Raw genomic sequence first — 16479 nt, 5'->3', positions numbered from 1 at the left:
AGTCCTATTTTCAAAACTATATGTGACATGACGTGGGAGATATAGTAAAAGGAAAATGCTGAATACCATCAGATTTAGCGTCGGATATTAGCGTCGGGTTTACCAACAGATTTACTAGCAGATTTTGCAATAAAATTTTCAGGTAAAAAAAATTATAGTTAGATTCTATTTTTTGACGATAAATTCATCGATAATATTTTGAGGGAAAAAAAATATTAATTGGCGCAAGAATTACCGTCAGACTTATAGGCAGATAAATATGAGGGTAACCTTGATTAGTGAAACGTTACGTTTTGGGCATCCACAAAGCTTTAACATCGGATAAATCTATCGATAAATTGATGGTAAACGTGCCCTAAATTCGAACTGCGACCTTTTTCCCCTCATTTCGAATTACTATCTCCCTCTCTACTCACCCTCTTGCCTCCCATTCTCTCTCTAACTCTCTCATCTCTCCTTCAACATTTTCGCAGGCAGCCCCTTCGACGGTCCCCTCTCGTCATCTGGCTCTCCTTCTTTGTCTCTCTGCGTTGTTTCTGCCGAACCGCCATTGATGGCGTCACTTCTGCCGCTGCTCTTGCCGCCGCTTCTCCCGCCGCTACTCCCTCCAGGTAGCACCCCTGCTTTATTCGATTTTTTAAATTTGGTTCAGGCTTGGTATTAAGAATTTCTAATGACCATTGATATTGGATGATGTTGAAAATTGAGAATAAATTCTAAATTAATTTGTTTGTTGTGTTGTTTGAATTCTATGTTTAGTAAGTAATACTGGTAATGAGAACTAAGATGATAATTTAGGATCAGTTAAAAAATTTATAAAAATTGATTTGATAATAAACAAATTAAAACATCAACTAATTAGTTAATAAAATAAATCATATAAGTCCTAATAGAATTTAAATTTAGAGATAGCTACATAGTTTCAACCTTAACTTAAATAAGGTGTAGTAATTTATACAGATTAGAATTTAAAATTTTGATTTGAGTTTATAAAAATATGTGAAGTAATAGGTTTTAGAGTGATTTAGGTCATTAGTTTAATATTTTAGTTAGAATCCAAGTTTTAAATTTAGATAATATTTAATCTCATCCATCTAAGAGTGGAGTTAGAAAGAGAATATTATTGATATTATACTAAAATGATTGGTAATTTGATATCCTTGAGGTTAAGTAACTAAAGATAGAAAATGAAAATGTTCTAAATTAAAATCTTTAATGAATTCTCAATGTTTGATGATATACATGTCTCAGTAGTTCCAAAATTTGAGAATAGATTCTCTAATGAATTAGTTAGGTTTAAATTTAAGGGTTCTAACTTTGTAAAGTTTCATGTTTATTATTGTTTGTTCGTTAAGTTATTTTTGATGTGTTATGATTGTTTTTGAATTTTAATTTATGATTGATTCTCCCTAGAGTTTGGTTTTATTATTGTGTGATTAATCATCGTGAATGTTAGCACTTTTTTAGAGAAGGTTTTGTTAAAATATTTTTCAAATAATATAAATGTGGGAGAATTTGTATTAATTTGTATGCTTTTGCAAATATGGCAACAGATAGAGGTGTCACAGATCGGTCTCGTGGTCGTGGTAGAAGGAGGGGGTTTTTATTGGTACCCCTAGGACTTCTTAGTCGTCCGCCTCTACTCTGACTACCCCTGCGACGTCACAGACAATGAGTGCACAGGACCCATCATGATCCCTAACCCTAACTACGTGACTTCTTCTGCTACGCCACCCCACAACCAGGAAGTCATTCGGCTGCTTCACCAGAGTATATTCCTCCACCACCTCCATCCGCTCAGCAGCCCACTATTTTTATGACGACACCTTTAGAGACAGACAGCACGATGTCGAAATCCTCTCATGGGTCCCAGCAGTCAGATGCTCTTCCACCACCTCCCATTGTACGGATGACGATTTAGCCTGATGGTTTGACAACGTGAGTACTATTTTAAGTCCTTTATATATATATATATATATATATATATATATATATATATATATATATATATATATATATATATATATATATATATATATATATATACAAACTATTTTAAGGAGATTATTCAACATATACGGTTACTAATCTTAAGTTTTTCATTTTAGTTAGTTAGTTTAATTTAGTTATACTCAATTTTCTAACTTTAGTGGATTTATGTTATTAAGATAGGTTCGATTTAAGTTAGTATGTTTGAATTGTTGAAAGTGTTTGAGAATTCTTGATTGTTGATGGATGTTGCTGCTTAAGTCATATAATTTTATATTGCTTTGTTTGTGAATTGTTTAGGCAAATTGTTGATGGATAAAGTCTGTAGCACATTTTAATTACAGACAAAACTCTGCCGAAATTTTTTAAATATAATTGAAGTTTATAAATTATTTCAAATAATTGTTTAGTAAACTACTAATTTTAAATTTTCTATTGATAGGGTTGCGCCAAATAATAATGCATGTACACAAGAGTGTACTATAATGTCATTAAGCTAATGTACAACCACTCATGATCGAGTTACAAGAAGATTCCTATTGAGACCAGAGAGCGATGATTTTAGAAGTGGACGGTAAAATCTTCAACCATCGGATGGCTAGGCGGCTACAGCAAATGATGGAAGACGTACGTGAGCAGCGTGACCACCTCACTATTTGGCTCAGTCCGGACCTTAAGAAGACACTGTACGTCCATTGGAAGACTAATGGGGGATTCAAGCGCCGACGTCTCACAAACAGAGCTAATAGGGACATCAGCCAAGTTGTCGAAGTATGTGGGTAGATCAGCGACTTTCATGAAGACAAGGCCATACTGGTATGTAACTTGTTTCAATTTATTATTAAGTACGTTTTGTCTTTGAAATATAATGTCATTATTATTCGATTTAACATGTTGTCAACCTGCGTAGTCTAAGTCATTGAGTTGTGATGCGATGATGGCAAAGACCTTCAAGTACACTCACACTTTGAAGGAGAACAAGGAAATAGTTGTTGATCAGCAGTCTGCAAATCATTATGCGAGTAAACATCATGTGGTATAAAGTTTTCAATTATTAATTGCAGTCCTAATCATAATATGTGTTATAAAGAGTCCTACACGCAGAGATTGGAGACCAAAACCCTGCAATAATCTCAGTAGACTTACTACAAAAAAAAACAATATTTGAGACCACGACGACAACAACTTCGTTGCATCAAAAGTCAATTCGGACACAATTTGACACGAGATCACATCTAAACCGTATAAAAACTGCATCTACGAGTTGAGATCATTCTTCGCCAACAATTTCTACATCTCCACACTGAAATATTAGAGAGTTATCATAATTTATTATTTTTATTTATTAATTAATTATTAATATTTAAAAATATAAAATAAAATATATTATTAAATTATTAGACTAAAAATACCAACTTAAAAGAATTAAATTAATAACTAAATAATAATTAAAAGAAATAAATTCTAATAATCTCTTAACATTTCTTAAAAAACAATATATATATATATATATATATATATATATAATAAATAATAATTTCTGATTTCAAAATGAATAACAAAATAGGGTATATACAATATTGCAATTAATACACTTTAATATGGGTCAAACGATCTTCCAATGACTTTGAATTTGACATTCTAGAATTCAAAGGCAAAATTAATTCTTGCCCATATCAAGCACTTAATTTAAATTTATTATATATTATTAATTTTATAATTAAAATAATAAGTCATATATTATTTTTTTTGAATTTGGATCCTCTAAAATTTGAATTTCACTTTAGAGAGTAAAGTGTGATATTTTACTCTTGAATAGTTTCATTTTCATATTTACTCTTAGTCCCATAAAATCAATAGTAAGAGATCACACTTTACTCTCTAAAGTGAAATTCAAACTTTAGAGAATCTAAATCCACTTTTTTTTTCTATTGTAATTGAAATTAAATTTTTTTCTAAAATTAAAATTTTTTTTCTCTTCTTCTTCCTTTTTCTATTTCTCTTATTCTTTTACCCACTCTATCTCTCTTATATATTATTATCAATAACTAATTATAAATTGGACAATCAAACTATATAACATGATATTTTTTAGTTGCATTAAAATTAAAATATATTATATATTGCTAACTAATTTGATAACCAAAATGTGTTATATGATACTCTCTTATTAAAATTAAAAGAAAATATTTTCCTCCAAAATTAATAAACTCCCTTCTTATATTCTCTCATCTACCTCTCTTCATTTTTTCTATTTCTCTCTATCTTTTCTACTATATATATAATTTATATTTTATATTAGTAATTTGACAAATCAAAATATATCACCAAATATTTTTTATTACAATTAAAATAATTTTTTTCTTTCAAAATCTATTATTTATTATATATTACTAATTTTATAACCAAAATGTGTCACATGTCACTGCCTTATTATTGCAATTGAAATTAAATATTTTTCTCTAAAATTAAAGAGTTCTTCTCTCCTCCCTCTTTCTTTCTCTATCTCTCTTATTTCTTTACCCACTATATCTCTATTATATATATCATTATCAATGACTAATTACAAATTTGATAATCAAAGTGTGCAATATGATATTCTCTAATTGTGTTAAAATTAAACTAAAATTAAAATATTGAAAAAATTTAAAATATAGCTATATTATATACTACTAACTAATCTAATAACCAAAATGTATCACATGATACTCTCTCATTAGAATTAAGAGAAAATATTTCCTTCTAAAATTAATAAACTTTCTTCTTATATTCTCTCATCTACCTCTCTTTCTTTTTATATTTCTCTCATTTTCCATTCTATATATAATTTATATTTTATATTAGTAATTTGACAAATTAAAAATAGTAACCAAAGACTTTTTCATTACAATTAAAATAAATTTTTTTCTTTTAAAATTAATAAATTCACTGTCTCGTTTTTCTACTTTATCTATTTCTCTCTTTTTTCTCATTCTCAATTTTTCTTTACATTTCTATTCTATAAAAAATAAAAATAACAAAATAATATAATTTAAATAAAAAATATTATTATTATATACATATTCTTTTAGTTTTTTTTTATTTAGTTTTAAATGTTTACCGCTTATCTTTCTAATCTATATTTTCACTTCTCTTCCTTCAAATATTTATTATATACAATTTAGAGAATACTAATGTTGCATTGTAATTAAAAGTTAGAATCAAGATTTAATTATTTAAAAAAAATTAATTTTGAGTTAATTTATAACTATCAATATAAATTTTTTTTGCTAATATCTTATTATATTTTTATAAAATTAAAGAGAAAAATATTATTTTTAAATAGTAAGCATAAAAATTAATTATTTTTATTTATGTAACAGACTTAAAACCTAATCAATTATAAAAGTGTACACATTAAATTGTTTTAAATTTTGGATAACGAATGTTAAAATTAATTATTAATAAACAATTAAACTCTTTCACATGAAAATAATAATTAAAAATCTGATTATTTGATCTTTTTTATCTAGGAAGACCCGAGTCTTCTTAGTTAATGAATACTTTTGTCCCCTGTAACATTTTTGTAAAAGTAGTTTGATTTTATACATTTTTTGTACCATAATCTATAATATCAGAACAAAACCAATATAATTTTAAAAGATTTATATTTACGTTATTACTGGTAAAAATACTAGTTGAGACTTTGGGGGACTCGTACCAATCAAATTGATCCTTTCAATTCTATTCATAATACTCATCATAAAAAGTCTTTAATGAGATACCATGGCACCAATGCTATTGTAATATATATCATCTATTGTATATTACTAATTTTACAATCAAAATGTATCATAAATCATTTTTTTTTTTAAATTAAAGAGTTCTGTATTTCTCTCGCTTTCTCTATTTTTCTATCTCTCTCATTCTTCTACCAATTTTATATTTTTTATATATTATTATCAATAATTAATTATAAATTTGACAACTAAAATATACAACATGATATTCTCTAATTATAATTAAAATTACATTAAAGTTGAAATTGAAACTAAAATACTAAACTTAAAAATATAATTATATTATACATATTACTAATTTAACAACTAAAATATGTTGTATGACACTTTTTCATTAAAATTGAGATAAAATATTTTCTTTTAAAATTAATAAATTTTCTTCATCCATCTTATTTATCTCTCTTCTATTATCTATTTCTCTCTATCATTTCCACTCTATATGTAATTTATGAAAATTTTTATTTACGAAAATATATAATTTTTAGTATATTTATGCATTTACATAAACTTTATACATCCCGAATACAAAGCCATCAAAATCATGAAAATCACAACTCAAATACTCTGTATCCGAAATACATGTAATTTAAAAATTCGTTCATAAATCTGGTGCACTGTATCTAAAATAGAACAAGAACACAATTTTTAGTACTGTATCTAAGATACATGCAGTTTATAAAAAATATTTTTTTTAAATAATATTTATCTATCTTTTATTCTTATATTAATAAAATAAAATATAACACAGATGATCTAAAATTAAAATTATTTAATTTTTTTATTTTTTAATTATTAAAATTTTAAATATAAAAAATACTCAATTATTATAAAAATTACATAAAAATTTTAATTAATTTAATATTTAAATTTTTTAAAATTAAATTTAATTATTTTTAATAAAATAATTTCTAAAACTAAAATTAATTTTTGTGCTAACAATCTTGTTAAAATTGTGCATAAATTGTTACTGTCTTTGTATAAAGAGTACTAGATTACTAATAATTGATGAGATCAAAATTATTTATATATTTTATGATTTACAATTTCAATTATGAATAATAATATTAATAAAAAAATTTATTATTTAAATAATAACTTTTGAGTTTTTATTTTGATAAGATCATAAAAAAGATGTAGTATTTTAAATTTGAATGATATTTTAATATTTATATTAGACCATAATTATATTTTAGTGTATTTATTTATATTTTATTTATTATTTAATTATAAAATAATTATTTAAGGTGTTTAAAATCTAATTTAAATTTAATTATAAAATATACCAAAATTAAAAATAATTTGCATTGGTTTTAAATTAAAGTTTTGGTTTAACTTTCAAAATTTATCTAACCTAATTCAAATAAATTATCTTTTAATTTTTATAATTAAATTTATATTTCACTTTTAATATATTCTTATTTCATAAAGTGATCCTATTAAATTTTTAAAAATTAAAAAATATAAGAATAAAAGATAGATAAATATTATTAAAACAATATTTTTTATAAACTGCATATATCCCAAGTACAGTGTTAAAAATTTTTGTTATGGCTCTATTCTCAGTTCAATGCACGAATTTTTAAACTGCATGTATATCAGGCACAAAGTATTTTTTTATGGTTTTAATTGCTTTATACCTGAGATGTGTAAGGTTTATGCAAATTCGTAAATACGCTATAAATTACATATTTTTATAAATATTATATTTAAATAATTTAAAGATTTTGCTATCTTGTGTGTTAAAGACATAGATTAAACATATCATAAAAAAAATATTTTAATGCTATTTATTATAAAAATAAAATTTCTTAGGTTTTTAATGCATAAAAATAATAAATAACATTAAAACATTTTTTATAGTATGTTTAACCTATGCTTTAAGGACATAGGATAGTAAAATTCATAATTTAAATAAATAAAAAATTTATAACTTGTGATATATATATATATATATTATTTTTATCTTTATAGTAATATAAATGAGGAGTTTTTATGTTAACATAGCGCTCATACATTGAGTTTAGGGAATTATTTGTTTAACTGTCGTCACTAGAAATTTTTGTAATTTTATTTATAAATTAATAGATTATTTGGTTAGGCTGTTAGATAAAAATAAAAATTTAGTTTTTGAGTTTATTTGCAAGGTAGTTAAATATTGAAATATTAATATTATTGAACTAATTTAAAAAAATTAATAAACCATTTTGTTAAGTTATTAGATATTAATAAGGAACTCCGCCTATGTTATATTTGCGGTACATAGCCCGTCCCAAGATTGGATAAAGGAGGAGGGTTGTGTTAGGTCTTTGACAACCAACATAAAAATATTGTCGAATCCTCATGACATGAATCAAAGACATTATTGCGCTAAAGTTAGGTCGTTGCCCGGAAGCAACGCGCTGTATGGCTTGAGTACGGTGTCAAATGAGCAAGAGTCGCTGCATCGGTCTCCAGATGTAATGTTAAATGAGTAAGGATTCTCGCGTTTTCATGAACGGACGAGGATAAATAAGCTAGTTCACAAAGTAAAAGGTAAAGGTCGGAGCGACAGAAAGTTGAGATTTGGGACATGGAACATAGGCACTTTAACAGGAAAGTCCATGGAGGTGGTGGACACCATGACAAGGAGAAAGATTAATATTATGTGCCTAAAAGAAACAAAATGGGTTGGTGCGAAGGCTAGGGAACTGGATACTTCTAGTTTCAAACTTTGGTATATAGAAAAGGTGAAGAATAGGAATGGGATTGGAATTATTGTGGATAAGTAGTTGAAGAAGAACGTAGTGGATGTCAAGAGGGTGGGAGATCGGATCATCTCTATCAAACTTGTGGTGGAGGGAGGTGCTTTCCATGTGATTAGTGCCTATGGATCGTAAGTGGGTTCGGACGAACAATACAAGATAAGGTTTTGGGAGGATCTAGAGAGTTTGGTTTAAGACATACCTTCGCGAGATAAGATTTTCTTAGGAGGAGATTCAAATGGTCATGTTGGGAGAGAAGTGACTGTGTATGGGAGTATTCACAGAGGCCATGGTTTTAGGGTAATCATTATCGAGGGTAAAACTATTTTGGACTTTTCCTCAACTTTTAATCTTCTCAATGCAAATACATGTTTTAAAAAGAGAGACAAACATCTTATAACCTATAAGAGCGGCATGACAAGCTCTCAAATCGACTTCTTCTTATTGAGGAGAGGCGACCGAAAATTTTGCATTAATTATAAAATTATCCCGGGAGAGAGTTTGACAACACAACATAGGGTGCTCGTCATGGATTTTTGCGTTGAGCAAAAGTTGAGAAAAAGACATCATACGAAGAACCCAAGGACGAGGTGGCGGCGGATAAAAGGTGAGAAACAAAGAAGCTTCCTAAGATGGGTAGGAGAAGAGCCAAAGTGGGATGGGAATGAAAGCGCGGTAGATATGTAGAGGGAGATGGTAGAAGTTATTAGAAGAACACCAAAAGAAAGCTTTGGTGAATCTAAAGGAATAGGACCAAGAGACAAGGAGTCCTGGTGGTAGAATGCAAGTGTACAAGAAAAGATAAAGATAAAAAGGGAGTGCTTTAAAGAGCGGTCTTTGTGCCGCAACGCAGATAACTAGGAAAAATATAAGGCGGCTAAGAAAGAGACAAAAGTGGCTGTAAGTGAAGCAAGAACAAGAGCATATGAGGGTCTCTACTAGTCTTTGGTTAAGAAGATACTCAACAGTAATGTGAGATCTTTAATAGACTATCAATCAATGCCATATCCGAAACTGTTTGATGTTCGTCTTTTTCAGAATAAGCTAATAGAAGAGGAGTTATCATATGATACAAATGAATTGACTCATTCAAACTTATATACAGAACAAAAGATTATTTATGAGCAAGTGTTAGTATTCGATGAGATACTCAATGCTGTTATTACAGACTCTGGTATAGTTTTTACTTCTTTTATGGGCATAGTAAGATATTTATTTGGAATGGACTTTCTTCTTCTATTCGGTCTAGAGAAAAGATTGTTTTAAATGTCGCATCCAGTGGAATTGCATCTTTACTCCTACATGGTGGCAAAACGGCTCATTTTAAATTTTCAATACCCATTACAATTACTGATGAATTTACTTGCAACATCAAGTATGACAGTTTGAAGGTTGAGCTGCTCATCCAAACTAGTTTAATAATTTGAGATGAAACTCCAATGCTCAATAAAATGTGCTTTGGATACTCAGGAATCTTATGTTAATTACCGTTCAACATAAGACACATCAACCATTTGATGGTAAGGTTGTGGTTATAGAAAATGATTTTAGACAGATACTTTCAGTGATTCCGAAAGGGAGTAGACCCGATATATTGTTATTAGCTATTAACTCATCCTATCTGTGATAAGTCTGTAAGGTTCTAAAGCTGCATATGAACATGAGACTTCTAATGTCTTCTTCAGATCAACATGATGGTGAAATGAAGAGATTTGCTAATTGAATACTTGATGTTGGAAACGAAAATATTGGTTCTATTGTTGGTGATGAGTTAGAAATTAAAATTTTGGATGATCTGCTGATTACAACAACTGATGACCCTCTCTCTCATTTAGTAGACTTTATATATCCAAATTTATTGCAAAACATGTCAGATTATAGGTATTTTCATTTTTCAGAGTAGCGCAATTTTTGCCCCTACACTAAAGAGTGTCGAGAAGGTAAGATGACAATTTTTTTCAAAGATAGAGAAGGAGTATCTAAGTTCTAACATAACATGTTAAGCTGATGAGAACGAGACGTACAACAGGAGCGATTTACACCAAAGTTACTAAATAACATCAAATGTTCAGGACTACCCAACCACAAGTTGACTTTGAAGGCAAGAGTCGCAGTAATGCTACTGCGAATTATAGACCAGACTTCATGTTTATGCAATGGGATAAAGTTAATAGTTAATTAACTTGGCAACAATGTAATTGGAGCGACGGTAGTGACCGGTAGAAATATTAATGACAAAATATACATTCTAAGAATGAACTTGATCCTTTTAAATTCAAAATTGTCATTTAAGTTTTAACAGAGATAATTTCTATTAACAGTGTGCTTTGCAATGACAATAAACAAGAGTCAAGGTCACTTATTATCACATGTAGAGTTTTACCTATCAAAATCAATGTTCACTCACGAGCAACATTATTGCTTTGTCAAGAGTTAAGAGTCGCAGTAGCTTGAAAGTTCTAATTCTTGAAGTAGAAGGCAATCCAAAATCATCAACAATAATATTGTATTCAAATTTTTTTTAATAATATTTAGGTAAGAAAAATAGTATTTTCGTTTTAATAACATGTTATGATTTACGCTTTTGTACAAATATTTATTGTAAATATAACTAATTTATCTATAACTCTACTTTTATACTTGAAATAAAATGTGTAATAGGGCACAACATCTATAACTCTACTTTTATCTATAATTACTTTTATCATATGTCAATTACTTTTCTAATGCAGTTAGTAAAATATTAAGTTGTTGATCAATTTTCATTAGTCTTTTGATATAAAATTTAGTCTGAAATTGACATGCTACTAATACATACAAAATACATGTTCTTTTTATTTTTAGGTTTCTTTTCTTATAATTCAAGAATATTATAAATTTCAAACGGTTTCATTTATATTTTACTTTAAATAAAAAAAACAATATATTCAGTACATTTATTATATAATGACGATGAGAGTGATATACTAATCTCGAAAAATTTATGGTTATAAAATATTATTTTATAACTATGTCAAATTAAAATATACATCGTACGAGTTTAACACTAGTATAACTAATTTGACAAAATACAATGTATGACGAAATATTCTTTCATTACAATTAAAATGAAATATTTCTCTCTAAAATTAACAAACACCTTCTCTCCTTGTTTTTCTTTATATTTCTCTTTTTTCTCTCTCATCCTGTATCTTTTTATTCTACAAAAAATAAAATTAATAATAAGTATACATATTAAATTCTTTCAAGTTTTAGATAATAAGTATAAAAATTAATTATTTTTATTTGTACAACAGACTTAACACTAAATTAAATATAAAAATATACACATTAATTTTTTTTAAATTTTAAATAATAAATGTTAAAATTAATTATTAATATATAGAAACTTAATATTCCTGTAATATATAATATCAAGATAAAATCAATATAATTTTAAAAAATTTATATTCTCGTAGTATTATTATATAAAAAAAACATATTATATATTTTTTGTACCATGACATGCACCATTAGTGATACCGATGAAGTAAACTTAATTTAATTTGTTTGTGTTATTGAGCAGCCATGATTTGAAGAATGAGTGAGACAAGTGTTGATTTTTTTAGTGGAAGGTGTGGTGGGTGAGGACTGCCAACTACAGCAGCCTATGTATTCTTTCAGAGACAATCCAGAATACTACGTTTGCAAGTGAAATCATCACACTCAGACAAACATGTTTGAATTGTGATCAAGTTTTCAGATGTGACAGCTTTGCGTTGGATCTATATCCTTTTTGTCCTTTTCTTCAGGGATGATATGCACGTTTGCTATATATCATGCTCAAGGACAATTAGGATTTAGGATGAAGGAATATAATTAATATTCTTTTATGCAAAGTCCAATTTTTGTTGACAAAACTGAAGCATTCATTTGCTATGCAGCTTCTATATTGTAACTAAATTATTTATGATATGTATAGAGATAATATTATAGCAGATATATTGCCTTCTTTTGTATTTAGTTGCAAATGCTAATATCTTATATAATTAATTAATTATAGATATGTACTTATATTAGCCACTCATTTGTAACAAACTGATGGAACTTTCATGTGTATATATACGTACCAAGCTTAAAAATCAATGGAACTTTTACATATGTTTCCATAAAATAAATATATCTTGTATTAGCTTTAATTTTCAGTGAATTCATCATGAGCAAATTAAAGCCTAAAGACTGTATACAAATTGTTTGGATTTTCAATGAAGAAGTTAGACCTGAAGAGAATATTAGGGTAAGGTATTAAAAGGAAATAAAAAAGTAGTATGAGAAAACAAATTAGTAGGAAAGAGATAAGGCAAAAGGATTGCAGTCAGTTAGTTTAACCTAACAATGTGCATGGATTGGAGTGGGATTTCTTGCCATTCTGGGGGGACCACAACATTTTTATATTCCAAACGAACGCGGTTTCTTCTACAATCACCTTTTGTGTGAACCAATTTATTCTTCTTTCTTTCTTGCATCTTCTCCTCTTCTTTCACATAATCACCCCATAACTTTATTTTAATTTTCTCTTTAAAATATCAACGGTGAACATAAACGGTTAATATATATTATATATTCTGAGTAAATATCAACAAGAATTGCATAAAGAGCTCAATTTTAAGGAATGGCTCAGCTAAATAGGGAAAACAAATGGTAAATAGGAAAAATGAAAATGCTAATGATATATTAATATCCATCTTTTTATGTGAGAAATAGAAAAATGCATTTACAAATTTTTTGTAAATACATTATAGTTGAGAGATGGGAGACAGGAAAATGTATCTTTAAGACATGATTCTACATAGAGTAGTTCATGTCCAATGTACTTAGAATATAATTCAAAAGAGGCGGTTGCAAATCTAAAGAGAGAGAACTATTTAGCTATAACTTTGGATTTCCATTTGAAATTAAACTCCCAAACTATAATTTAGATTTTCATATCTTCATCTAAGTGTATAAATTATTAGAAATACTAGCTACATAATCAAATGATGTAATTACGTCTTGTTATATAATATTCATATCTCCGGATCAGTGATGAACAATTCAAACCAAAGAAGAAAAAAATCTAAATAAATAAAGTTCCGTTTTTGCTTTAGCAAAAATCATGTATAGTTTATAGTATGCACGTGTTATGTGTCTAATGGATTGCATGCAGTATTCACAGAATCATAGTACATAAGATTTGTGATAAATATGAGCATGTACGTGGACCCCTTGGTGAGGGACAGTGACTAGGTAGTAGCTTGTAACTGAACCACCTATTTTTCTCCTAATTCCTATGCCAAAAAGATTAAATTATACTTTCTGGGATATTTGCCTTTTTTAGTACCACAATCCTTCCTACCTCCCTCCCTATACCTTGTCCACCTGAAACAACTCATCTGCAATATTATCTTGGTTATTTTACCTTCTACTACTGTAGGTAAGTACTTGTTTAAAATTAACAATTTTCTTATTTCATGGCTTCAACCTCTTAGTTGGTGCTAGAACTACCTTAAGCAAAACAAGAATCAAATGATCAAATCTGAAACATTTAACAAAGGGGTGCTTTCTAGTTGTTGATTTGTGGTGTTTTATCTTCTTTTTCTATTTTCTTGGCTTGTGGGGAATTTTCCTTTGTGATATTTCTCAATTCACTCACATGGTGTGTTATGTTTCTTTAGTTGTAATATACAATTTTGTTGATGTGTGTCAACTACTGCAGACAAAAACCAATGAGTTGTGGAGACAGGCCAAATATGCATGAGCAACCTGGTTGCTTTGATCCCAACACAATGGCAGAAGGTGTCAGTACTCCAAAACTAAAAGATACCTTTCCTCAAACTCTCTCAGACCCATCATCATCACCATCACCACTTATTGTTGTAGGCAACACTACAAACAGCAACAATAACCTTGAAGAGAATATCAGACTTTCTATGGAGGAGTTATCCTATCACCACCAGCAAGAAGATGTCTCCAACTATGTAAATGGAGTCACTGCCACAACCATAGATATCCCACATCCACAGCATCTTGGTTTGAATATGGGTAACTCCTACAACAACAATATCAACATGGATTCCCATTTGGTTCAGCATGAAATTGATATCCTTCCCTATCAGCAACCCACTTGGGATCCCAATGTTCAGGAAATGCAAGATATGGGTTATACTAATCACTCAGAACACCAACCACATGATCAGCAATTTCAGCAAACTGAGGCACAGAACTGCAGCCAAAGTTACAATCCCTCCTCCATTTTGGACCCGCCTTACCCTTCACAAGATCTCCTAAACCTTCTTCACTTGCCAAGATGTTCAACTTCGTCTTTGCTTGCCAACCCTGCTATCTGCATCGCAAACAAGACACAGAATTTTCAGAATCCGATGGGATTTCTTGGGGACCTTCCAATAGGATCAGACAACACAAGTGCATCCTCAGTATTGTATGATCCTCTACTCCATTTGAACCTGCCTCCACAGCCTCCAGCCCTCAGAGAGCTGTTTCAGTCTCTTCCCCGTGGCTACAGCTTGCCAACGAACTCAAGAAGTGGTTCTCTTTTCGGTGGAGGGGATGAGATTGAAGGAGATGGAAGCCAACTTGACATGGGAGTGCTCGACTTCAACAGGGTCACAGCTTCAGTGGGCAAAGGAAGGGAAGGAAAAGGCACCAAACACTTTGCAACTGAGAAACAAAGAAGAGAGCAACTGAATGGCAAATACAAAATCCTGAGGAGTCTTATCCCAAGCCCCACAAAGGTATACAGACCTTATAAACTTGTTTACCAATTTTTACAAATCAAACTAATAAGTTGAGTCTGCTATTAACAGATGGATAGAGCCTCTGTGGTGGGTGATGCCATTGAATATATAAGGGAGCTTCTCAGAACGGTCAATGAGCTCAAATTATTGGTGGAGAAGAAAAGATATGGAAGGGAGAGATGCAAAAGGCAGAAAGCGGAAGATGATGCTGCAGAGAGCTGCAATATAAAGCCTTTCAGTGATCCAGATGGATGCATAAGGACCTCATGGCTTCAAAGGAAATCAAAAGATAGCGAGGTTGATGTGCGAATTGTTGATGATGATGTTACAATCAAACTCTTCCAGAGGAAGAAGATTAACTGTCTGCTTTCAGTCGCCAAGGTTCTGGATGAACTTCAGTTGGAACTTCACCATGTTGCAGGTGGACATGTTGGCGAATATTGCAGTTTCTTGTTCAATAGCAAGGTTGGTATTTCTTTTTGACATGAAACTAACAAGGGCAATCATAAATCCTTTGAATCACATTGTTAGGCTTCTGTATTTAACTACGGTCTGTTTCACTGAGGCAGATAATAGAAGGTTCTTCAGTCTATGCCAGTGCTATAGCCAACAGGGTGATCGATGTTATGGACACTCAGTATGCAGCAGCAGTTCCACATACAAGTAGCTATTAGGTTAAGGGGATAACAGTTTCAAGTTCAGGCACCAAAGTTCAAGTAGTTACATGTACGAAACAATTACATATAATAATATCAATAGCAGTAATAAAGTTTCCCGAGAGGACGCTCAGGAGATAGTGAAATTTACATGTTCAATAGCTTCTGTTTTACTAGTCTATAATATGATTTCTTCAACACTAATAAAGTAATTAGTAACATAAACATTGTTTAGGATTTTCTTCTTTCTCTAATTGATATTTTAGTTTAGCAGGCAACATATAACTGAAGTAGTGAAGAGGACACGTATGCATTATCTTGTCTCCACCGGTTAGTTGAGCCACACTTTACTTTTTCTTGTTTTGGCAAGTAACTACTTCCTTCATTGCCTTGTAGCTACGACTATTGTCGTTTCCTTTCCATTGCTTAGAGAATTCCCCTTAATTCCTAGAGAAGGGACTTATCACGTATCCTTGTACTTTCTGTTCCCGAAGTTAATATTGCTGTAATTTCATTATTTTTTTTTATTGTGGATTCTGTT

The 16479-nt window shown here is 29.6% G+C and overlaps 1 protein-coding gene across 1 annotated transcript; it reads left to right on the top strand.

Moving 5' to 3' along the window:
- Nucleotides 1-13579: 13579 nt before the first annotated feature.
- Nucleotides 13580-16175, top strand: LOC112792431 (transcription factor bHLH89). The gene is made up of 4 exons (XM_025835672.3): nucleotides 13580-13961; nucleotides 14244-15279; nucleotides 15352-15747; nucleotides 15852-16175. The coding sequence occupies exons 2-4, from the start codon at nucleotides 14254-14256 to the stop codon at nucleotides 15954-15956; spliced, it is 1527 nt and encodes a 508-aa protein (XP_025691457.1). The 5' UTR covers nucleotides 13580-13961; nucleotides 14244-14253; the 3' UTR covers nucleotides 15957-16175.
- Nucleotides 16176-16479: the final 304 nt, after the last annotated feature.

Source organism: Arachis hypogaea, chromosome 13 (genome assembly GCF_003086295.3).
Source record: "Arachis hypogaea cultivar Tifrunner chromosome 13, arahy.Tifrunner.gnm2.J5K5, whole genome shotgun sequence".
NCBI classification, from domain to species: domain Eukaryota; kingdom Viridiplantae; phylum Streptophyta; class Magnoliopsida; order Fabales; family Fabaceae; genus Arachis; species Arachis hypogaea.
This window is presented reverse-complemented; position numbering and strand designations above follow the sequence as displayed.

Bases quoted from the DNA above. Each gene is read 5' to 3' on its own strand.
- LOC112792431 (XM_025835672.3), top strand. From the start codon at position 14,254: ATGAGTTGTGGAGACAGGCCAAATATGCATGAGCAACCTGGTTGCTTT. The intron at 15,280-15,351 runs GTATACAGACCT...TGCTATTAACAG, and splicing joins TTATCCCAAGCCCCACAAAG to ATGGATAGAGCCTCTGTGGT. The intron at 15,748-15,851 runs GTTGGTATTTCT...TCACTGAGGCAG, and splicing joins GTTTCTTGTTCAATAGCAAG to ATAATAGAAGGTTCTTCAGT.